Below are 26485 nucleotides of genomic sequence, written 5' to 3'. Positions count from 1 at the left end.
ATTCTGCATAAGGCATCTCAGATAGTAACTCTCAAGTCAGGGAAATACATGCAGTTATGTTGACAATTGTATAGCAACACAAGAGATCAGTGAGTTTCCCACAGATGGTCTATTATGTACACAGGGCTCCCTTGATGAGTTTTGAAATATAAAATGGAGATGGAGAAGACTAAAGGATTCTGATTTCCCACAACCCCTAGATAGATTGGTGTTGTAGATCCACAGTACACAAGGACTCCACCAGCAGAATAATAAAATCCAATTACCGTAATAGTACAGGATATATCATGTATTTAACCCCTTCACGACCTTGGACGGATCTATCCGTCCAGGATCGTGTCCCGTTAAGCCCCGCCCCCTGCCGCGGGCAGGCGGCGTGGATCGGCACACATATCAGCTGTTTTCAACAGCTGACATGTGTGCCTGCTAGCCGCGGGTGGAATCGCTTCCACCCGCGGCCATTAACCCCTTAAATCTTGCTGCCAAAGTCTGGCAGCAAGATATAAATGCGCGCGGCCATGTTTGTTACTCACCGCCGCCCCCACCGGAAGTCACGTGTGTTATCACGTGACTATCGGTGGTTGCCATCGTAGCACAGGGTCATGTGATGACGCCTGCTGCTACGATGTTTCACTTTCATTTTCCCTCGGCCGAGAGCAGAGGGAAAACCAAAGTGACTGAATCTGCTGATTACAGCGGTCTAGCTGTGATCAGCAGATAGCGATCAGCAATCGGATTGCTGATCGCTATAGCCCCCTAGGGGGACTAGTAAAATAAAAAAAAAAGTAAAAAAAAAAGTTTTAAAAAATAAAAAAAAAAAAAAAACCTAAAAGTTCAAATCACCCCCCTTTCCCCCCATTGAAAATTAAAGGGTTAAAAAATAAATAAATATACACATATTTGGTATCGCCGCGTTCAGAAATGCCCGATCTATCAAAATATAAAATCAATTAATCTGATTGGTAAACGGCGTAGTCGCAAAAAAATTCCAAACGCCAAAATTACGTTTTTTGGTCGACGCAAGTTTTACGCAAAATGCAATAACAGGCGATCAAAACGTAGCATCTGCGCAAAAATGGTACCATTATAAACGTCAGCTCGAGACGCAAAAAATAAGCCATCACTGAGCCATAGATCCTTAAAAATAAGAACGCTACGTGTTTCGGAAAATGGCGCAAAACGTGCGCCACTTTTATTAGACAAACTTGTGAATTTTTTTTAACCCCTTAGATACAAGTAAACCTATACATGTTTGGTGTCTACAAACTCGCACCGACCTGAGGCATCACATAGATACCTCAGCTTTACCATATAGTGAACACAGTGAATAAAATATCCCAAAAACTATTGTACGATCACACTTTTTTTGCAATTTTTCCGCACTTGGAATTTTTTTGCCGTTTTCCAGTACACTATATGGTAAAACTTATGGTTTCATTTAAAAGTACAACTCGTCCCGCAAAAAACAAGCCCTCATATGGCAAGATTGATGGAAAAATAAAAATATTACGCCTCTCAGAAGAAGGGGAGCAAAAAACAAAAACGCAAAAACGGAAAGTGCCCGGGGGCTGAAGGGGTTAAAGCTCCTTATACCTTTATTTTGTATGTATTCAGTATAATACTTTATCATTGGGAGTCAATGTATCAACATTTATTCAACCCCCCCTCCAGGGCTACAGAAAACAGAATTTTGTCAAAATTGGCCGTGTATACAGTATTCATAGCAAACCTGAAGAGCCAAGTAGAGTGTTTCTGCCTTTCTTTATAATGAATATACACATGACATCAAGTTGAGATTGTTGGGAATTTCTACTATGTAAACGTATAAAAGCCTGCTAGAAAAAAAGAAAAGAAAAGAAAATGAGAGTGAAATATCATTTCGAGTGTCCATTACGTATTATTGCACAAATAGTAAATGTCAGCATTGAAATTCTGAGTCAGTTCAGTCACTATCTCCCCAATCTGTAGATGCCGGTGATAATGCTTCTCTTATTTCACCAGAACATTCAATTGCTTGAACTTAAGTGAACTCTCTACTAGAAATTTATGCCGAAATCTCTTTTACAATCACCGTGACCTTTTGCTAAATAACAGATTTTATAGTAGGAGTTTACATTAAAATGTAGAAACCGCTTACCTATAATCAAAAATGGCTCCATTTGTTTTAAAGTATTAACTTTTACTGATTTAATCCATGACCGACGCTGTGTTTTTATTCCATCTCTGGAGCTGAACTCTGCGTTTTGAAGTGCAAATGACTTATGAAAGTGTTTCAGAAAAAAAATTAAAAAGCTTTCAGCATGGAAAGTAGTTTCACTGCATATTCAGTTTATCAACCCTTAAACTGCTGTGTGCCATTGTGAAAAATGTATGCCAGCCTAGGGTAAGTGCCAGGGGCAGGTGAATATGTTCTCCATCCAGGGTAAGTTATTATGTATTTTAATGATGTACTTGATCCAATGCACTAAGCTCTGCCCGTCCTTCAAAAAAGTGTGTGAAGCTGGTTGGGATTGTCATAAAAATGCCAAATTTGGCCAAAAATTTGTACAATTTCAAGTTATGCAAAAATTTTGCAACATTTAAAGCAGCTTTGTTTCAAAATTGTGGCAAATGTTGCTTGTTGAATAGGGCCCTAAATGTTTGAATGGATGGAGTAGATTGCAATTAAGCTACTTATAGATTAAATCGACAGATACATAGATGGATAAAAAAAAGATAGATGGATAGATAGATAGAGTATATCACAAAAGTGAGAACACCCTTCACATTTTTGTAAATATTTTTTATCTCTTTTCATAAAACAACACTGAAGATATGACTCTTTGACAAAATGTAAAGTAGTCATTGTACAGCTTGCATAATAGTGTAAATTTGGTGTGCCTTCTAAATAACTCAACATACAGCCATTAATGTCTTAACCGATGGCAACAAAAGTGAGTATACCCCTAAGTGAAAATGCTATTCATGGTTTCCTCAGTGAACTGAAGCGAGTACACCCCTTATTGAAAACGGCCAATATCAATTTTCCATCACTAGTGTCACGAGACTCATTAGTGTTATAAAGTCTTAGGTGGGAATGGGGAGCAGGTATGGTAAATTTGGTGTCATTGCTCACACACTCTTTCTTACTGGTCACTAGAAAATTAACACGGCACCTCATGGTAAAGAATTCTCTGAGGATCTGAAAAAAATAATTATTGCTGTAGATAAAGATGGCCTAGACAATAGGAATATTGCTGACACCCTGAAACTGAGCTGCAGCACTGTGGCCAAGACCATACAGTGGTTTAACAAGACAAGTTCCATTCAGAACAGGCTTTGCCATGGTAAACCAAAGAAGTTGCGTGCACGTGCTCAGAGTCATATTAAGACATTGTGTTTTTAAAATAAATATATGAGTACTGGCTGCTTTGCTGTAGAGGTTAAAGGGGTGTGGGTCAGCCTGTCAGTGCTCAGACCATTCTCTGCATACTGCATCAAATTGTACTTGATGGCTGTCATCCAGGAAGGAAGCTTCTTCTAAAGATGATGCCCAAGAAAGTCCTCAAATAGTTTGCTGAAAACAGAGTAAAGCGGCGTTTACACGCTACGGTATCATTAACGTATTATCGTTGGGGTCACGGTGTTTGTGAAGCACATCTGGCTATGTTAACGACATCGCAGCATGTGACATGTATGAGCGACCTTAGTCGATCGCAAAAGTGGCCAAAATCGTTCGCCACGGAGAGGTTGTCCTGAATCAAAAAATCGTTAATTGCATATTAGCAATGTTCTTCATCGTTCCTGCGGCAGCACACATCGCTATGTGTGACACTGCCGGAGCGACGAACATCTCCTTACCTGCGTCCACCGGCAATGCGGAAGGAATTGTTCAGCGGTCATAGCAACGTCGCTGCACAGGTATGTGTGTGTGACGGTGCCGTAGCGATAATGTTCACTACGGCAGCGATCACACAATATCGCACGTGCGACGGGGGCGGGTACTATCGCGCTCGACATTACTAGACAATACTAGCAATGTCGCAGCATGTAAACCCCACTTAAGAACATGGATTACTGGAACCATGTACTGTGGTCTAATGAGAAAGAGAGAAACTTATTTGGTTCAGATGGTGTGAAGAGTGTGTGGCCTCAAGCAGGTGAGGAGTACAAAGATAAGTGTGTCTTGCCTACGGTCAAGCATGGTGGTAGTAGTGTCATGGTTTGGGGCTGTCTGAGTGCTGCCGGCAGTGGGGAGCTACAGTTCATTAAGGGAACCATGAATGGATTTTCACGTATAGATGTACTTATTTTTGTTGCCAGTGGTTTAAACATTAATGGCTGTGTGCGGAATTATTTAGAGGGCACACTAAATTTACACTTATACAAGCTGCACACTGACTACTTTACATTGTATCAAAGTGTCATATCTTCAGTTTTGTCCCATGAAAAGATATAATAAAAAAATTACAAAAATGGGAGATCTATAGATGAAATAGATAGATAGATAGATAGAGAGATACAGTATATAGATAGATAGACAGATAGAAAGATAGATAATGAGAGAGAAAGGGAAAAATTGAGACAGAGAAATTACCCTCAAGTTCCTAATCTCCAGGTACAGATGATGGCAAGTAGCATGGATTTTATTTTTTCAATTCTAGTCTACGCATTTGAAGTTCGACATTGAAAAACAAAAGCTCAGACTGCTGTAAACACATATTACAAAATAGCACACAATGTTGACCCTTAAAAAGAACATGGTGTTAAAATGTGGAGATCCACTTTAATGATCAATGAACCACTGAAATCATGTCCACTATTGTGCAGCATCTCGTCTTCTCTATACAAAAGTCTATAAATATCTGGGTGGTGAAGAGACCAATTTCTGGAGTTTAGAGAGAGGTATGGTGTCCAATTTTTGTCTGAAGTGTTATTCTAGAAGTTTAACAGTTCTCAATCTTTTTTTCTGTGTTTTCCATTTCATAATGTGCGAAATGTTTTCTGTTGATGAAAGATTTGAACTGCAGGCGGACAGTTAATCACTGAACTCTTCTTCTGTGAGACCATACTGGTGTGATGGATGAAGTATGTGGTATAGCAATGTCTTACTGAAATATGCAAGGCCTTCCCTGAAATACCATGTTCCCCGAAAATATGACAGGGTCTTATATTATTTTTGGCTCAGAAACATTTGCTAGGGCTTAGTTTCAATGGATGTCTTATGTTTTGGTATTGCTTTACATTGCCGGCAAAGAAGATACAGAACTGTTCAGGGGAGACTGAAGTGAGTTTGGTGAAGTCGAGGAGTGTGAAGGAAGGAGTAGAGGAAAGTGTGAGGAGAAAAGAGTGAAAAATACAGAAAAGACCTGAAGCAACACCGGAGTGCTGTAAAAGGAGTGAGGGACTGTGGAGTACGGAACCAGGACTCCAGGCACTGTGGATTACCTGTGGAAGTGTAAGACTCCAGGAACCACGGGACGCCTGTGGAAGTGTGGAACCAAGGCTCACAGGACTCAGCACAAGGCGGGGTACAGACCCTAGGACAGTGGGACACTTTATGGTCAGCTGTTAACTCTGCCGGGCGAGAAGATCTCCAGGGTCCATCGCAAACCCAAAAAGTCTGAAGCACAAGCAGCAAAGAGGGGATCGGGGACTGAACCCTTGAAATAGTATAGTCGTAGGACCAAGACTGAAGAGAAGGGACTTCCAAGTAGCTCCAGGCCACGGGAGTCCAATCACCACAACTGTGCACGGAGGACAGCCAACCTAGGTCACAGCTGGCATGGAGAACAAGGGGAGCGAGAACACCTGGAACCGGCACCAGCAGATCCAAGTACCAAAAGTAAAAGCAAGGCAAGTTGAAACTACAATATTGGTGTGGACTGTTTCATTATTGCCCCATGCACTCACACAGATGGTTCCCCACTACAATCCCCATCATTCACTGCTGGGGCCTGTCTCTTCTTGCAGAGGGCTAAAACACCTAAGCTGCACCATTCCATCAGCCCCAGCAGGATCCTGCAGCGGTGGCCCCAATAACCTGGCTGCACACCACAAGTGGTGTAGTCGAGAACTCTTTTATTTTTATTTTTCTCCTTTCCTTTTTATTTTTCACCCCTTTTTATCGGACTGACCCACACGGTCATGGGTCCGGGCATCGGCCGCGACCATAACTGTATCCCCCCTGTGCACCAAGCGCCCGGGACCGAGTACCCCACAGCCCTGGGACGTCACAACTAGTATGGTGAACTGCAACTAGGGCTTATTTTTGGAGTAGGGCTTATATCTTAAGCATTCTCCAAAAATATCAAAAATTCCTGCTACTGCTTATTTTGTGCATAGGTCTTACACGGTAGTTGTTTCAATAGCAGTATATCTTGTTCTAAAACCTCTATCCAAAGCTCAGCATTGATAGTGCCTTTCAAGATGTGCTAGCTGCACATGCCATAGGCAATAATTAAACCCCATACCATCAGAGGTACAGGCTTTTGAACCATGTACTGATAACCAGTTGGATAGTCTCTGTACTCTTGAATCTGCAGAAAGTATTTAAAATTTTGATTAATCTTACCACACAACAGTTTTTTGGTCACACAAGACTTTATACTATTTATGGCTATATGGGGGCTAATATTGTATGTAGGAGGCTATGAGAGGATTCATATTGTAGATAGGAGGATATGTGGAGGCTCAGTCTGTATATAGGGGGCTGAGTATGGGCTTTTGCTGCTCCCCCCTGAAGTCCCGAAATAGGGTCAAATGACCCTTAGTTCAAACTGACTAGAACTAAATTGAAACTAAATGGCAAAACTCAATGGAAAACAACAACCTACTTTAGTGCGACAGTAATGACCTTAATTACAGAACAAAAGACGGTGATTATAGGATGTTAGCTAAAATCCTTCAGGTCATTCGACCCGTCTCTGGGTTCCAAAGGTAGAAATGTTAAATGACCCTTCTCTGGGACTTCTAGTGTTAAGGTATTTAAGAGGCTATGTGGGGGTTTCTGCTGCATATATGGAGGCTGTGTGTGCGCTCATGCTATATAAGGGGAGTTCCAGTCTACTTAATTCTGCTTAATATTAAAAGCAATCTGTCAACAGGTTTTTGCTACTTCATCTGAGAGCAGCATGATGTAGGCAAGGAGATTCTCAATCTAATGATCTATTGCTTAGATAACTGGGTGCAGTCTTTTGACACAATGTGCATTTTAGCTTTAGTCAAGTAGCAGAGTGCACAAAGTTTTCCCCATCAGGCTTTTAATAAAGATTATATATTGCTTGTGAGGTGTCAATCAGTGGAGGGGACATGCTTGACAACATGGCAGGATTCAGCTAGCTATGGCAATGATAAGGATCCGGCTGCTAAAACAAACATAGCAAATAAGCAAAAGATCGGACAGTAAAAACACAGACATGCCTAAACTTTCTGTGTTAACCATTACAGCATGTTGGCATGAGCTTATATAGTAAAAACCTGCTGACAGATTCCGTTTAATTGATACAATTAATATATAAAATAATAGCTATAGTTAATTTTTATTATATATAAATTTAATATAATTATTATTTTATTACTTAGCAAAATTAATTCCAGCCTTTTGGTTCAGCTCTTCCCAATAGTCACCTTCTCTCATGTGGCCCCAGGCACTTGACAGAAGATGGTAGGCTGTGATCACCGCTCGCTGCAGCATATACTGACATCAGTCCCCGCAACTCCTCCTGGCAGAGCTGTTTGGTCTTCCAGGAGGAGCTGTCGAGACACCCCAGGCAGCTGACACCAGATTGCAGGATGTGATCACCGCTCTCCCCGGATGGCATTGTCAATGTTGAAGTGCTGACGGGGAGCGGGGCAGGCCCCGCCATCTGGGGAGTGCGGGGCAGCCTGCACCTCAATGCCGACATTGTCACTGTTAAAGTACTAGCAGTAGCATGCGGGACACGGCCCTGCATTTTAAGAGTGCTTCAGGTCATGATGGGTCATACTGTGGGAACCCGGGTATGATCTCCGGTGAACTGAGTGACGTCACTGCTGCCAGCCAGGTCCCCCTTGTAAGTATTTCCTGGAGCCTGGAAAGATCAGACATGTTTTCGGTCTCTCCAGGCTCGGATATAGCAGAGCCAGGACCGTCGTGGAACGTCGTGTGGATTACTTTGGACTTGGGTGTTATTGGGGTTAATAAAGTAATGAAAGAGGGTGTTTCTGTATTTTATTACAAATAAAGGATTTTTCTCAGTGTATGTGTATTTCTTTTTATTTATAGGATTAGTGATGGGGGGTCTCATAGAAGACCCCTTTCCATCACTAATTCTGGGCATGATGACAGCTGTGCATTCTTATTAACCCCTCAATACCCTGTTTTCCTTCGCACCAATGCGGCAATTCTGGGCTGCTGCTGGCTGATATTTTGAAGGTGGAGGGATTCCATTATCATGGGTCTCCCCAGCCTGAGAATATCAGCCCAGCCGTGAGGCTTTATCTTGGCTGGGCATCAAAATTGGTGGGACTGCACGTAGTTTTTTTTTTTTAAATTATTTATTTACCAATCACTGGCGGCTGTGATTGGTTGCAGTCAGACAGGCGTCACTCGGCGTGGGGCAGGTCTCACTGTAACCAATCATGGCCACTGGTGTGCTGGGGAAGGAGTGAATATGTATGAGCCTAATGAGCGGGTGCAGTGAATATGCGATGATGCTAATGAGTGGATAGGGAAGAAGAAGAGAGGCAGCCGGAGCAGTGTGACAGCCGTGCTGCACCGTGATTGGTGACTATGAACATTAGAGGGAGACGCGGGCAATGTAATGTGCACAAAATGGCAGCGGCCAGCCAATCACAGTAATGCCACAGCCAAGATGGTTGCAACATTACTGTGATTGCTTAAGAAGACCAACATGTTTAGTGGCTGCAAATCAGGCCCCAAACATAACGAATAGCCCGAATACCGTACTATTCTGCGAATAGCGAATAGTGACCAATACATTCACTCACAACTAGCGTCAGTATTTTCAGTGCCCTGTATCTCCCAATAGAGTGGAGAAAGAAAAACAAAATTCTTTTTATATATATTCCTGTTTCTATATGCATGAATATACATTAAAAAATGGTGAAAGGTCCTCTTTAACATAAATTGTAACCTAAATTATAATAATGAATATCTTTCCAATACATTGAGATGAGAAATAGAAAAGTAAAAACTATGTTTCACTCAGCTTTTCAGCCATTGTTCCATGATGTGGCCAAGTAACAAGCTCAAACTGGTGAAAGGTCCTCCTCAAAGAGAACCTGACCGCTGAAACCTGCTGCCTGATCCATGGGTAGCATGTGTCAGGCACTGTAAGAGTTCAGTTGTGCATAATTGAGTCTTTAAAAGTCACTAGGGCCAATTTGCATTTAAAACTAGTTGGAAATGTGGTCCCTGTCTTCTCCTTGCCCACACCACTTGAGTGACAGTTATGCATACGTGTATATGGAGACACCTCTGAGTCACTGGCAGTGGGTGCGGAGAAGTCACTGGGATCTGCCTTACTGTCTAGCCAATTGGCTGCAATGTTCAGATTTTGAACACTAGGAGTGTCATTTACTTTTATTTTTCTCACCTTCCTAGATCCATTATGAAGGTGTTTTCCTACAATATCGTCCCTGTTAATTAGTGTATCATGTTTACTATGTAGATATGGAATTTGTCTGGTTCCTGTAAGTTAGATTTGTATATGGAGTGTGACCTGATGAATAGCATAAATAAAGGGAGCTAGCATGTTTTTACAGCTGAGTACTGGGCTATCAAAATTACTTCTGGTGAGCCCAAAATACCAAACCCTATTTGTTGATGGAGAGCACCACAAAAAGGACAATGTAGATTCTCAACCTTCAGTATTTCTTCCTTCCACTGGTCAATGACATAATATATTAAATCATAGGTGGCACAAAGAGTTTGTTTTCATTCTACCAGAAAGCTATTAATATATCGGAGGCAAGACTTGGTGTTGAGGGCCAACAGAGGCACTAAGAGGTAATTTTGCTTTACCAGTGAAAGTAGATACAGAGCTTGGATCTTGGCCCAAGTGAAGGGAAACCTAGTTATGGTTGTCACTATTTTGCATACCTATTCCACAGGGAGCACTGCCATGAAGACTCCATAGCAGCTGAATCTCCACATGGAAAATCATTACCGTTGGCTGAAAGACATTGGTGTAGGGAAACAAAAGCATAAAAAAGGTCTGGCATTATCAGCCATAAACAGTTGATATATGTCTTTTATATATCTCCACACAGTGTGAACACACAGGGGACACATTTATGATTCTCTTCCTTTTTTCAGCAATTGTCCGCCTCCATTGTATCAAGCAGAAATAACTAACAAGGGCGAATATTTCTCGTAAACAAGGCTGAAACTTTACGGCAAATTGTCAAGGGATTTGCTTCAGTGAGAAGACAATGACTGTCCAATATTTGCCAATAATGATGCCGCTCATGTTCATGTCAATAGCAGGCAGCATTATCATTGACCTTGCTTGTGTGCTTACACGGCCGCTTGTCAATTGCCTTTTTGTTTGTTCATATCTAGAATCTGATGTAGCTGACTTTGATGGCAGAAGCTCCCTCCTCTACAGGTTCAATCAGAAACTGATGACCACATTTAAAGATGTCATTTCCCTGAAGTTCAAGAGCATGCTGAGCGAAGGCGTATTATTTCATGGAGAAGGACAGCGAGGGGATTATATTACTCTGGAGCTACAGAAAGGAAGATTAGTTCTCTACATTAATCTGGGTATGGAATTGTTTTCTGTTAATTTGTGAAATATGCAATTGTGGGGTTTTTTTTGTCTGATATAGTTTTAAATTGAAACCATACTGTGTCCTTTGCAATCATTAATACTGGATTCTTTTATGGATGAATGAATGTTTTAATTTAATTTTTAATATAAACAAAGATCAGAAATTTCAGAGTTACCGATAACATACACTACATGGCAAAACCTGTAAATCTCATTTTGGAAAACAAAACCATTCTTTGATGTACAACATTTAGTCTTGTGCATATTATTACCGATATTCCTTGTTTAACCTGCTTATAAGGGGCTCAGCTGCTTGATTGCATGTTTCTAGCCTCATAAAAGTTGCAATGTTAGATAAAGCACTGGCTCCATCTAATATACGATTTGAGAACGTAGGAGATTTATTATGTATCTGATGATAAATGAGGCTCTGACTGGCAGATGACGGTTTATGCTGAAATGTCACGCCATTCCAGCAGGAGAAAAGCTGAGGGTATGGGTGTGCTACTGGTATTATTTATCACACTACCTAGGTTGTCTTTACAGTGCCCTCCCTCTTAGTATGAACTAATTACAATAACTACGCTATTATCATTTGAGTTCTTGTGCTCTGTGGAGCATATAACCATTCAGGCACTAGGATATGTTAATGTATAGACTTCTTGATACAAGTTACTGTAAGACAAGTTATTATAACCCCGGTTATTTGCACTTTTCTAGTTCATGTTATGATATGTGAGTTTTGTGCAAGTGGTGAGTCTTTTGAATGACATTTGGTACGCAGTGCAGTCATCTGTAAACTGTTTTATATGTCTTCTCCTGCTGTGTGTCTGCTATCTTTTCTTTGTGACACTTTTAACCCTTTATGAATTTTTTTCAATCAAGTTCATTTGCAATTTTTAATGTATCTTTGATGATTAGCCATTTTTTGGGTACTGGATGCCTGGTAGGATGCAGGACTTCCATGTGCTGAAAAAAGAACAATACCCTTTTTGTATTATAATTAGTTAATGCAGCATGCGAGACCATGTAGTGGGATAGTCTATTCAAAGCCTGAGGCACAATACGTGGAGCATCACCAATAACCCAAAAGAACTTTGGAAATAATTGTGAGGTTTGTTGGAAAATGGGCTTAGATAGACTGTTTCCTCGTTTTTTTGCATACAAAAAAGTGAGAACATAGGAGAAAATGTTTTAGTCATAAATTAAACTATATAGAACTGTATGGAAGATGTCCTGTAGTGGTGCATTCAAAAATGTAATAAATATTAAAGGTGTCCTCTACTCCCTGGACACTTCCTTTTTAAATGAAGTAGTCCCCCTTGTAAAATAAAACTAACATATACTCATCTTCCGCACCAGCATCAGTCTAGCAATGTCAGGGCCAGGTTTCCCAGGTCTCCTGTGACATTGTTGTACCACTGATTGGCTGCTGGGCCGTTCGATGCTGACATCTCTGGCAAGAGTGCAGTAAATGAGTATCATTTATTTTTATTTTACCCAAAAAAATATTTTTATTTCTCAGAAAAAAGTTTCCAGTGCTATTTCATACACTACTGAAGTCACAGAAAGCGATTTAATGGTATCGGTGTGGCCAGGAGTGCTTTCCCATAATGCCCTGCAGTTATGACATCTCATGGTTCAGCTTACTCACCCATGGGGCTATCACAGGCAATATAAAGGGAGCAAGAAGTGATAAAGCTTATACAGTGTAGGAAGAGGAGCTCAGAGCGCACAGCTCATTCCACCTTAGGATAGGAATATGCCTAATCTGATCATAGTGTACAGCCACAATGTCTAATCAGATCGAAAATGAGAGTTCTAGTCTCAGTCTGTGAATACTAATCCAAAAATTCAAGTGATTATATTTTTATATATATATATATATATATATATATATATATATATATATATATATATAGGGAAGTGCTGTAAGGTCACTCCGTGTGACTGAATTGCTTGATTTGTGATATACTGCAGTAACCGCACCTTAATAACATCGTTTTTATTGTTATTCCTCACACTTCAGACAATGAGGGCAATATTAACCCTCTCAGTGGTTACTTTTTCTCTCATTTACTCTTTCTCTATCTCCCTCTCTTCCTTCTTCCCTTCCTCTATCACTCTCTCTCTCCCTACTTTCCACACAATTAGGGGCTTTTCAGTATTGCGACTCTCGTCAAATTTATTATCTGCAAATCACTTTTTTTTGTGAGCTTTCTGTAAAGCTGATGATTCCAATTTAAAATTATGCCCCCAATTCTAGTGCTACTGCATGATATTATTACATGCACAGTATAGCAGTAGTATATGGGCACTTAATGGAATTATTGTGCTAGCGATGTAATTGTTAGCCATACAATGGTTTTTTTTTTTCATCTTCCTCCAGAATTTGAAGAGGCACATTGCTCTGGGATTTCATGCCTGCTAACTACTCGCAGAGACATCAGTGTAAATGTGTTCATAAATCCTGTGTTGTAATGAGTGAAATGTCACAAGTAATTAGCTCAGACATTGGTGGAGGCCCCAGTTGAAATACATCTGGTACATTTATGTATTCCACAATCTAGATCATAAGCACAGATCCTTTAAATGTCAGCAAATCCCCATCAGATTCAGCAGCAGAGGAATATCTGTTCTCTACCTCTTTCCATTTGTTCTATTTTCGCCATTCTTCATACACTCTACAGTCCTTAAATAGGTCCAACATATCAGTACAACATATCAATACATCTGCTGCCAGTTTAATGGCTCATTAAAATTTGAAAATAACTCTTTGTTTATATTGAATAAATGTAGTAAAAATTGTAATTGGTAGGGGGTCATCATTAGATATAGCACAAAAAGTGTGAGCCATAAGGGTAAGCCCCTGTTCATAATAAACTCCTGCCTACATCATGAGCAGCAGTAACGCACCATTGTGGATAGCCTATCTATCTATCTATCTATCTATCTATCTATCTATCTATCTATCTGTTCTCCTGTTATTAGGCATCATTTGATTACAGTGGGATTCTGGATACATTGATGAAGGGAACCTAAGACCTTCAATTTGATCCATTCATCTAGTTTCTAACAAATTGAAGTAAATGTGCAGCAACAGTACCATGCATAGGGCTACGGTGTTCGAACAGTTAATATTTATGGCATTTTAAATTTCTTTACTGCTATATTTATTAGTTGTCATAATGTGACTGCAGGATAGCGAGTAACAGGGGGCTCTTATGCTGTCTCTCACACTAGGGAACCCTAGGTTAAACCTAACCTCAGGGTTACCACTAATGGTGGAGATGCTTGAGTCCCATGCCTGGCTATTCACCTGACCAGAGCTAATCTGTCCTCTCCCATCAAGGAAGGAAGGGGCAGGAGTGTAATGGGAACAGAGATTTAGACAGACAAGCAAAAATCAAAACGCAAAGGTACTACAAACTCACAGCAGCAAACAATAAGAAACTAAGGTAAAAAAGCAAGAAAAGTAAGGCAGCAACAAAAAGACAACAAGGGTTAACACTACTACCACTCACAGCAATAATGTACAACAACCACCAGTAAGTCTGGATCAAACCACCTCTCCAGACCAGTATAGACCAACTATAGCTGGCACTAATGGAAGTGTCCAGCCAGCATATATAGGAGGGGAGTGAATGTGGCTCTTTAATAGCATTTGACAAAAGAAGATTAACAAGCAACCCAGCAGAGATTAACTCTTGCTAGCCTTTCTATGAACTATAAGTCTGTGGGTCAATGCCCAAGTCTCCCTGAACTAATCACAGACATCATAAAGGTTAGAAGGCAGAGTGCAAGAATCTGTAGTTTCCCCAGATCCTGATGCTGCCATGACAGTTGGTGATGCTTGTGACACTATTCTTATACATTTGAGGGACTATTCATCAATCTACTTATATGAATAAATTACTCCAATTGACCCGCATCCCATTAATGAAGTTGTTATATTTCATTGCTGCTAATTATGATTTTGGTCATGTGATTTTGCATATTTTTTCAGGTGACGCAAAGCTACGCTTTGGTAACACTCACACAGTGGTGACGTTGGGGAGCCTCCTTGATGACCAACAGTGGCATTCCGTCTTAATAGACCGGTTCAACAAACAAGTCAACTTCACAGTAGACAAACATACCCAACATTTCCGCACCAAGGGAGAGTCTGATGATTTGGACATAGATTATGAGGTGTAGACATCTATTTGAACTTTAATGTAAATGTATTATTGAAATTGAATTAATTATGTGCATATATTAACATCATGTCAAAGTCCAAATTCTGTGCTAATCAATTTTATATTATGGGGATGATTTATCATGGCTGTTACATCAGAAATATAGTATAAAGGCTTTGAAAAATCCTAAAATGTTTCTTTCTCCATTTTTCTTTTTGTTGCACACTACATCTGCTCATGCTGTTGTTACCCCCAGTGTGAGTTGTTCAAACACTGCAAGCAGATTGCAATGGGCTGAGCACTGAGCGTACCCGAGCACAGCGATGCTCGCACGAGTGGTTTGCATTTGTGAAGCACCTGAACTCCGAACCAAACTGTTTTTTTTTATAGTCTGTGTTTTGTACAAGCACCGAACCTCGGGATCACTCATCTCTAGTTATCAATAAAAAAGGTCCTCTGCTGTTCTCCTGGCTATTACTCTATATTATCAGCTCATTAAATGCAACCTGTCATTAATCTACAGATATAGAGTTAATATCTGCAGGCTAAAGACACTCTGAAACTATCCTGCACCTGCAGTGAGATCCCCAATGGGACGTCAATGATTGGGCAGTTTGGCTCTCCGCCTACATACAGTCAACCACAAACAGAGCATTTCCAGGTTAGGTTGGGCATTTTTTATTGTTTGAGCCTGGGACACCCAGTTTTAGCTACAAACACCAATTTTCATAGTTCGGGTCCTCTCATCTCTAGAGGTATCCCCTCTAGGGATGAGCGACTTCATACCTGACATCTAGTGTCCGGGGCTTGAACATGGACTATTCACGGAACTTTCTACCTGAGTTTGGAACTTGTGTGCTGATTGTATTCTACTGCAGCGAAGACAATCAACAAGCTTTTCAGCATGGAGAAGATGAATGCTGCTGTGAACAAAATAAAAATAAAAAAAATTATGACACGGGATACTCGCTATTTTTCATAACCAGCAAAAGTAAAGCACACAGCTGCAGGCTGCAGTCCTCAGGTGTCTGATTTACCTTGGCTAGTCATCAAAAAGAGAGGAGACCCCATGCCAATATTGAAAATGATTTATTTGAATAAAAAACGGCATGAGCTCCCCCTATTATTGGTAAACAACCAAGGTAAAACAGACAAACCTATTAGAATAAGAAAGAGCAGGTTAAAGCATGGCATTTTACCTTGCATGATTTCAACTGAGATTTTCATTATATTTACTGCATGGGATTCATTTTTTGTGGCACCTTCTATACATGTAAAAAATTTAGGTTATTATATGCTTTTGCACATGACATTTTTTTATTGGGATATACTATTATGCTTTATCACTTATATATTATATGATTTTGAATCACTGGATCTTCGCTATATGATATTGGTTATATAATCTTACTTACCTTATCATCTTCCAGAAATAGGGTATTATATTTAACCCTTTTTTTGTAATACTTTGATAATCACTCTCCATATGATTTTTTGGACATTCCCCTTCTCCTCTATACCTACTTTTTACCTACATGTTTTACATTCTGTCTACGTCTTGCATTTCTTTTACCCATTTTTTACTCAAAATTATTAATAAACATTATATTTTATATTTATATTTATTTATTTGCCTTTTTAAAGGTGAAGCAGACAACTGCAGGCTGATATTTCTGGCTGGTAAGGCCAATGGTTATTTGGCTGTTCCCAGCCTAAAATTAGCAGCCCACAGCCCCCCAGTAGTGGAGCATCCATTACATGCACCAATTTTTACGCTTTACTCGGTCTTGCCACTTGCCTTGGTGCAGTGGAAATCGGGGTAATACTTTTCAGTATTGATGTCAGCTGTGTAGTGTCAGTTGCCATCAAGCCCAGTGGATAGTAATGCAGACGCATCTTTCAGACACCCTCATTGCTAACCCAGTAAGTGTACAGTTAAAAAATGCACACACAAAGACAGGAAAAAATTTGAATTTGAATAATGAATCCCCCACATTCTCTCGTTCATCAATTTATTAATAAAAATATCATTGCACTTCTGACATAATTTAATCATCCAATCATGAATAAAGACTCCATCAATTTGTTAATTACGAAGAAATCCTCAAAGCTCTGTTGTAATCCAATGGTGTAATGTCCCACAGTTATTAAAAATAGGGGGGGACCCAAAAAACTATTTTTTAAGTATTTATCCACATTTGTTTGCAGGGCAATTGTCCTGCTCTTACTCCCATTTTCCTTTGTTTTCCAGTCCCCTAGCCCTTACATTGGTCATTTTACAGCCATTGTACAGCACAAACATTCGGGGCTCCATTGACTTTTATGGGGTTCAGGGTCTGGGGTCAAGTTTAGTTCAAGTCCTGGTCCCAAACTGAACTAAAATACAGGTCAACTTGAATATCCACTTGTCCGCTCATCCCTAGTCCCCTCATGTGTCCCTAACAGTCTAAATATGTGTGAAGAAATCATGTGTTATTGATTTTTCTTAATTGTTGATTTGCTTTGATATCTTATGATAAATTTGATAGAGGTTTGTTATTAACTATTTACCTATATTGGTTTTATGGTAATATGTGTATCCACCTATCTTATTTAGGACCTTTTTGTATCGTGATTTTTAGGTATGATTGGATAGCTTCATTCTTAACATTTAAGCATTATGGGTAATGAGAAGAATAGGCCAAGATAAAGATCGCCAGACTGGGATCAAAATGTATCACTTTTTCCTCTTCTTCTTTTTCTATATGAGTGAAATGTATTTTTAACCCTGACTGAATAATACTTTGAATTTTATTCAAGATGCTGGAACAAATCTTTTTCTTTCTGCATCATTTTTCGGGAGCTGTTTTTATCACTACAATGGCCAACCTAGTTTGATGTATATAGAAGTTTAAGGGTTCAAAATGGTGTTTATTTCCACCTTCAGTCACTTTCCATGATAAACTAATGATGACCACTAGCTGGAGTGACGTCTATGGGATAAATCAATGGTGAATGGCCGATGACTGCTCTGATGAATGGGAAAAAACTATCATTAAGCAATGAAGGCTATTGGCCAGTCTAATGTCTAGCGAGGGTTAGTAGCCATATTGATGTCTAATGATAGCTAGTGAAAAATCGGACATCCATCAGATACATCTCTAATAGTCCACAAAATGCTAATGGTTGACTTTGTTCAGCATTATTAATTATTGATGTAAATTTGTATTTCTTTGAGCTGAGATGTAATAATTAGCCACGTTAAAGTTTTATTCAGATGATTATTTCTGACATATCTATTAGTACAATTAATCTCTATGTAGTGAGAATGTAATAAACATATTGTTTAGTTTAGATCTTTGGTGTAGATTCCTCAGTTTCAGTTTTTTTTATTCTTGATTTGATTGTGATATAAAAAGAACAACGAGTCAAGTTTTGATCTTTTTATTTCCCGAAGTTCAGCTTTGGAGGGATTCCAGTACCAGGAAAACCCGGTACGTTTCTGAAGAGGAATTTTCATGGCTGCATCGAGAACCTTTATTATAATGGAGTAAATATTATTGATTTGGCCAAAAGACGCAAACCTCAGATCTACATTGTGGTAAGAGTTAATTCACTGAGTAATTACTCTATTTCCTCTGTACCATTTACCGTTTAAAGGGCCAATTCCTAATGACCAGTCTGCTCAAATTGTATCATAACTTATGTAATTATACATTGTCCCTCTCTTCGTTTACTTAGGGAATTATCAGGCAGGCACTTCCTTCCTTTGTTGTGTTGCTCGTATCATAGGATGACCACCCCAATATCCATAATAAAATAAGATCGGCACTTATTTTTAGGTTTCAATTTTTATTCCATGTTTCAAAGTAGCAGTTACATATAACACGTTTCAGCTTATGTGCTCAAGCCTTTCTAAAACAGCATCATCGTGCAGCTACATGTTGTTGGACCATATCAATCACTTAGGCAGATCATAAAATTAACTTATTGAGGCAGGAACGCCTACTATTCATCTTTTCGACGAGAAGGTTTTTACATCCACATTGAGTCAGGACTGCGGTCCTTTCCTTGTGCACCTTTAGAGCAGTGTTGCCGGTCTTCTCTTTCCTTTTCAAGGTTGAGGTGTACTGACGTTCCCAAGAGCAGTATAATCAGTATGTGAGACACAAAAGAAACTTATTAGAGTTTTTCCACCACATTCACTTATGGTATTTGCACAAACGTTTGTTAGGTGTGGGTCCTATTGTATATAGGTGGAAAATCCAAGCCTGTGGGAAATGGAAATAGCCATTGAGTTGGATTACCACTAGTGATGGGCGAATCCAAACTGTAAAGTTTGTGGTCCATACCGAACAAATAGTGTTCGTGCACACGGTCTCGAACATAAGTTTTCCTGGGAAACCTGTGTTACAGCTCAGGTCCAAGGGGCTGTAAAAAAAGCACATTATTAAAAAACATTATGATTACACTTACCGATCCCGCGATGCCTCCTGCAGACCTGCTCAGCCGCTGTCTCCCGGCTACTTCTGCTTCCGGGTCCGATCATTAACGACACTGCTCATCACTTGACAGTCTTCGGCTTTTTTCGGCCTTGTTCACGGTGACGTCAGGGTTCCCCTGAGTCTATAGCTTAGCCAAGGACTCGATTTAACTTTGACTGTCACTGTCAGTATCAGTGTCAGTTTGCTTCTTGCTCTGTAGAGATGCTTGTCTGTGCAGAGGGATGAAGCAGACCTGACATTGCTCTCCCTGATGGTGGTGGCACGCTGGGTAATAAAGGGGTTAGGGCCAGCTTTGTATTTTCAGCTGGTACGAAGCCCAAAATTCATGGTGTCATGCCAAATTAAACATGGCCACCATGAATTTCTAGTAAACAGTAAAAAAAAAACAACACATAAAAAAAATATTAGAAATAAAACAAAAAACAAAAAAATTAGAGATTCCATCTTTATTATAAAAAAAATCCTTAGTCCGACGTATTTCACAAGGAGAGCAATGTCAGCTGACACTGAGAGTGACAGTGAAAGTTCAATTCAAGCCGAGTCTCGGGTTAACTCTGACGTCACCGCAAACACGGCTAAAAAAAGCTGAAGACTGCCGAGTAACGAGCAGTGCAGTGAATACCACCGGAAGTTAATGATTGGATCGAGAAGCAGAAGCGGCCGGGAGATAGCGGCTGAGTGGGTCTGCAGGACGCGTCACGGGACCAGTAAGTATAATGACAATGTTTATTATTAACTATATTCTTTATTTTACAGCCTCCCTACACCCCATCGTATAACTGTAAAGTCCAAGCTAGGGGTTTGGATGCAAGTTGGCATTATCTTCAACCCTAAACTTGAACTTTTAAAAATGTTTGGGCCAGGCTCCCGATCCCGAACATTGAGGGGGTTTGCCCATCAATAATTGCCACCTGTCATACATATGTCTTTTCTGTGGCATTTCCATTAATTCTTAAAATGGAAACCCCTTTAGTATGATTTTTTTTTAATTATCCAATAGTATATTTAGCAGTACAGCTTTTGGGGAGAAAATTTATTTTTTTTCTTTAGTATTACTTCTGTTTGCTTGATAGTTATGTTCTTCGTATAGTCGTAGCACAATGATCAGCCATGGTAACCCTTCCATAGTCTCTCAACACAGCTTACATTTTTGAGTTTGTATATTGTAAAACTTTATTCTTCCACCTTTAGAAAGTAAGAACACCGTAGAGAAAAATAGTTTGTTGAGTCTGCTTCTTTTTTTACAGATGCATAAATTATTCACAAGTGAATTTTGTATGTGTCTAAGATTGAAAATACTGAAGCGAAAGAAAAAGAAACTTGCTAAGGAGTCTTAGTTTTATTCCTCCATTTTCTTTAATCCTGGTGTAACATTGGCACATTTTACCCCAGTGTTAAAAAGCTATTCTAAATTTTTTGGGGGAAATTGTAATTAAAAGTGACAACTTCAAACTTTGAAGCAGTGAACTTCTCCACATTTCGATTAACTGTAAAGATTGCCTGATCTCCTACTGTTTTCCAGATTGGCTACCATCCTAAAGAACGAAAACACATTTCTGCGTATCTTAGTGATAGGATCCCAGACTCTATTCACTTTCGGCTGCCAGGATTTATTTTTTTCCAGTAATAGGAAGCCAGTGCTAATTTGTTGTATAGATGAAGATTTTAACAAGATATGCCACAGAAAAGTTTTAGTAATTTTGAGGTTCCTCATATATTTGTTTATAATTTCATTTGGACAAATATATGAAAACCCTTTTCCCTCTCCTATCAAGAAACCAGAAATACATTTTCATCAAGTTGTCATTTTTTGTTAAAATATTGACTGGCAAATACTGTTTATTCACTTGACTCTTATGAATAGAGTTATATAGAGCTGTAAAAAAAATATAAGGCCACAATGTACCTCCTTATGTCCAGACGTCAGACATTCATGATTTTCAGATTAATTTAGAATCTTACAAAATATATGGTAATGACGTTTACATGCCATGTTATAAAGGTATTCTTTCCTTAAAGGGAACTTGCCATGTAAAAACACACTATTAACCTGCAGATATGAAGTTAATCTGTGGGTTAATAGTGTACTGATGCTGTGCGGCTGCTGCACTGACAGCCCTGCTGCTGTAAGGAAACAAACTTCCACCAGGCAGCTTCAGGCTTTCAGTCATAGAGGCGTGGCTAGTGTTGCTTCTGCTACTGCTCAGCACATAGTGAGTGGCGGCTGTAACCACACCCCAGCCCTGACTGACAACCAGCATAGCATTGCATCAGTACAGAGCTAGATATCAGTCAGTAATTGGATGTGGTTACAGTTGCCTCAGTAAGAGTGATGACTAAAATCGTGCTGGCTGCGTCTCTATGACTGAAAGCCGGAGGCTGCAGGGAGCAAAAAGTTAATTTCCTCCGGGCGTAAGAGCTACCAGTGAGGCGGCCGCATGTCTAAGAAATGCTATTAACCTTTGCATTAACCCAATATTAGCAGGATAATAGCATTTCTTTACATGACAGGTTCCTTTTAAAGGGAGCCTGTTTTAACCCCTTCACAACCTAAGATGTACCGGTACTTCCTAAATCATGTCGGGGTAATCACCGCTGGCTGCTGCGGTGAGCCAGCAGTGATCCCTGCACTTGTCTGCTGATTTGAATGCAGACATGTATGACTAACAGGCGCAGGTGGATCCGAGATCCAAACATGCCTGCTAAACCCTTAGATCACGCTGTCAAAATGTAACCATGCGATTGAAATGGCCGGGGCGTGGAACACGCCTTTCCCCAATGCCATTGGAGGCCTTGTCATGCGATCACAGGGAGCCAATGGTCGCCATGGCAGTGATCGGTCATGTGATGACTCCTGTCACTATCATGATGTAGTTCCTGTTACAGACAGACAGACATTTCTGCTGATCAGAGCTGTTGTAGCTATGACCAACAGAAATGAACAAGTGATCAGTCTGCTGATCCTTACAGTCGCCTAGGAGGACTAGTAAAATAAAAAAAATAAAAAAAATGTTAAAAATAAAAAATAAAGAACCTAAAAGTTCAGTCACCCCCCATTCATACCATTGAAAATTAAACAATAAAAAAATTAAACATATACACACATTTGGTATTTTCTCCGTTCAGAAATACTCGATCTAACAAATTATAAAATCAATTAACCTGATAGGTAAACGGCTTAGTGGCGAAAAAATTCCAAATGCCAAAATTACGTTTTTAAGTTGTCTCAAATTTTGCGCAAAATGCAATAATAGACGATCAAAAGTAGCATGTGCGCAAAAATGGTACCATTAAAAACATCAACTCGAGACACAAAAGATAAGCTGTCACTTATCCTGAAAAATGGGAACGTTACTGCTTGCGGAAAATGGCGCAAAAAGTGTGCCGCTTTTTTTGGATAAACTTCTGAATTTTTTTTAACCCCTTAGATAAAAGTAAACCTATACATGTTTACTATCTACAAACTCGTACTGATCTGAGGCATCACACCAAACATCAGTTTTACCATACAGTGAACACAGTGAATAAAATACCCCAAAAACAATCATGCAATCGCACTTTTTTTGCAATTTTTCCGCGCTTAGAATTTTTATACTGTTTCCCAGTACACTATATTGTGAAACTCTGAAACTCATGGTTTCATTTAAAAGTAGAACTCATCCTGCAAAAAATCAGCCCTCATATGGCAAGAGTGATGGAAAAATAAAAAAATTACGGCTCTCGGAAGAAGATGAGCAAAAAACAAAAAAAACGGAAAATTGCCCGGTCGTGAAGGGGTTAATATAGTGTCTGATGTTAAAAAGTAGGAGCAAGTGAATGATATATAGGATAAACTTAAATATTCAGCATAACTCAAAATGTATTCATGCAAATCCCTTCTCTACATTGGACAGCCCTGTTTAGTAAAAGCTTTCCCTGTATGACTATGCATATTTACTTCAGTGCAATACTATTAGTAGTCATATAATAATACCACTAAACCAAACAAATCAGAAATGCCATATATTTCACATATTATACTACTTTATGCTACAAATAAACCGCTACATACAGTAAGAACTAAATAATTATATGACCTGAGATAAATGTGCTACAAGCAACTAGGGAGTCAATGTAGAATAGAGAGACAATGTAGAATTCATCAATTATGATGAACTATATGTACTAGAATTATGTTTTTTTAATTCTATAAGCCAAATGGCATAACTTAATAAATGTACAAATGTCCTTGTTTCGTGATTACTTAAAGGGGTTGTCCACTACTAGGACAAGCCATTTTGAGTCCACATGTTTCCCACAGGTAAAATAATAAAGACTACACTCATCTCTCATACCAGTGACCTTCCAGTGGTGTCAAGAATCGCGGTGCTGGGGCTCATGTGGGGTTGTGACGTCACTCAAGCCCAGCATCCATTCAGTGCCGGCTTATTTCTCCCCGCCTTTGGACTAAACAAGTTAATCAACAGGAAGTAAGCACAGTGTGATCCTGGACACCAGCACCGCAATCCTGGACACCACTGGAAGGGCACTGATATTGGTCGTGAGTATGGTCTTTATTATTTTAGCTGGGGGAAACGTGAATTAAATAAGTGTTGTCCACTCCTAATAGTGGACAACCTCTTTAGCCTAGCTGTGTAGGCTCTTTGAAAAACAAACTAATACATTTGATACATTTGTAGGGGATGTTAAAAAATGATGATAAAACCTATATGTTGTGATGATGAAACACCCATTAGCACCTTTGCCAAATTATGTAGCCTAACTATTCACAAGTGCCATGAATGTATATTCTCCTTTGGTTAATTAGCTGATGTAAAACATCTTCGATTTTGAGTGACTGCTCATGAACATGTCCTATCTTTGTTTTCTAGGGAAATATAACATTTTCTTGCTCCGAGCCTCATGTTGTTCCTGTGACCTTCATAAGCTCCAGCACAAGTTACCTGTTATTACTGGGCAGTGCACAAGTAGACAACCTCTCTGTGAGCTTTCAGTTCCGCACATGGAATAGTGATGGTCTCCTTCTTTCAACTAAACTTTCAGTAAATTCGGGTGTTCTCATACTTCAGTTATATTCTGGAAAATTGCTTCTAATGATTCAGAAGGAAATGATGAATATACAGCCTATAAGCACAGGTAATATCTCCCAAGCCTCATTGGTGTCTAAATATTTTCAAAAGATTGTAACTTATGGAAGTTCTCTCCTTTAGCTCTTGTCTTGTGACAAAGTCTTCAGGTTGACAAAATTGCAAATATTAAAATGCTGCTCTCATTTTTTAGTATTATTTTAGGAATTGTGTGCAGATTACAAATACATTCAGCTAATAAAGCAATTTTGTAATTAGTATTGTTTTAGAACATTCTCTGTGCGCTGAACTTGTTTCTCGATTGAGCCTTGAGCATCTGAGTTTGAAACTGCTCAAGTGTCCCATTGGCTCAGTAATTCCAGTGACTCCCATTATAGTGGGCACTCAAGTCGCATAACAGCAACGAATGCTCGATTGAGTAATGAGCAGTGGCAACAACGCTTGCCCATCACTAGTTCTTAAGTAAGAATGCTTAAAAGATTGAAGAGTTAATATAATGCTGGGGCCACACTGGGATTACTGCGATCCCCTTGCATGACACTCGGCTCATGCTGTCCCTGCGACTGAGGTCCGATCGTGCGACTGGACCTCAGCTGCAGGGGGTGGGCCGGCACTGAAGAGAAGGACTGGCGCTGTGGATGAGAGGGAGGGATTTATCTCCCTCTCTTTTCCGTAGCCGGCTATTGCCATTCTCGCGTTGCACTTGCGGCGCACCGGCGCACCGCGAGTACAGTGCGATTTTTCTCTCGCCCCATAGACTTGAATGGGTGTGAGAGAAACAAGAAACGGTCCGGTTTTCTCGGCCCGATTAGGGCTGAGAAAATAATCGCTCATGGGTGTTGGGACACAGGCTAATATTGGTCCTAGTGGAATGCGAGTTTTTTTATCACACTCCCCTCGCACCAATTTTCATGCCGTGTGGCTTAGGCCTTAGTGTTGAGCTAGCATGCGCCCCTGTTTGGTACTCGATCGAGCATCAGGTTGCTCGGGCACTCATGGTGCTTGGCAAGTATCACGGGTGCTTGGAAGTGTCATGCAAATGACCACAAAGGACAGGCTTGCTTTACTGCATGTGTGCAGGCACCCCAGTGAGAGCCATTCACAACACTTTTGGATGTAGTGTATCAAAAAACAAACAAACAACCCACCAAAAAAAGCCCTCTCTTACATGGCTGGCTGTATGTGGGCAGAGAGCCGAACTGCCCAATCATTGACTTCCATAATATGTGTTACTCGAGGTGAGCACTTTCAGAGCATCTTACCTGCTATTCTTGAGTAGCAAGCACCAGAGCATTTTTATCTCACCCATCTCTAGTTAATATTTTTTTTATCTCTTTGCAAAATATAAAGACAATAAAAAAAAGTGAAATTCAAATTAAGTCACCCACCTACCCAGTGAGATATCCTCTCAATCCTACACACATAATTATTGCCCACCCCCCGCACAATCAGTATTATGGCACCTCTAACTCCAACGCAAAGTATGATAGCCCACACAGTCCCTCACACAAGTTAAGACAGACAAAATTTTAAAAAATACTTAACCTTGCACCACTCTTGTGCTGCTTCAGTCCAGGCAATATGCCAACTGAGGCTTTGTGTAGCAAGTGTGAATTAGTGATGACAAGGCACCTACTGTGCTACGACTCTGACACACAGGCTTAAATGTGGAGCAGATAGATGAAATCTCCCTGATTTACCATTACATTCAACTGTATGTGCATAATGAAGTTCCAGATACTATTGAAATAGGGATAAAAGGAGGGGGGCAGTGCTAGTGGGCACCATACCAAATAATGGTCATACACTAATGCAGCTAATAGCATAGTATATAGTATATAGCATAGTGCTCCTCTAACTATAGTACTTAGTAAGAACTGAAAATGACAGTCTCCTGGTCTTCATAGGATGAAAAATGACAGACACTGTGGCCTTCATTAGGTCCCTGGCTGCAATGGCCGCTAATTGCTCTACACAAT

General features: G+C 39.9%; 1 protein-coding gene across 1 annotated transcript in view; it reads left to right on the top strand.

Annotated features, from left to right (window-relative positions):
- LOC142289690 (contactin-associated protein-like 5) overlaps positions 1-26485 on the top strand; it is a 766069-nt gene that overhangs the window by 135076 nt on the left and 604508 nt on the right. The window contains exons 4-7 of the mRNA XM_075333618.1: positions 10547-10750; positions 14764-14948; positions 18372-18515; positions 24291-24555. Coding sequence (XP_075189733.1) covers positions 10547-10750; positions 14764-14948; positions 18372-18515; positions 24291-24555 — 798 coding nt within the window. The remainder of the gene's footprint in view (positions 1-10546; positions 10751-14763; positions 14949-18371; positions 18516-24290; positions 24556-26485) is intronic.

Source organism: Anomaloglossus baeobatrachus, chromosome 2, assembly GCF_048569485.1.
Source record: "Anomaloglossus baeobatrachus isolate aAnoBae1 chromosome 2, aAnoBae1.hap1, whole genome shotgun sequence".
Lineage (NCBI taxonomy): Eukaryota > Metazoa > Chordata > Amphibia > Anura > Aromobatidae > Anomaloglossus > Anomaloglossus baeobatrachus.
The sequence above is the reverse complement of the archived record's forward strand: the minus strand, read 5'-3'. Positions and strand labels throughout refer to the sequence as shown.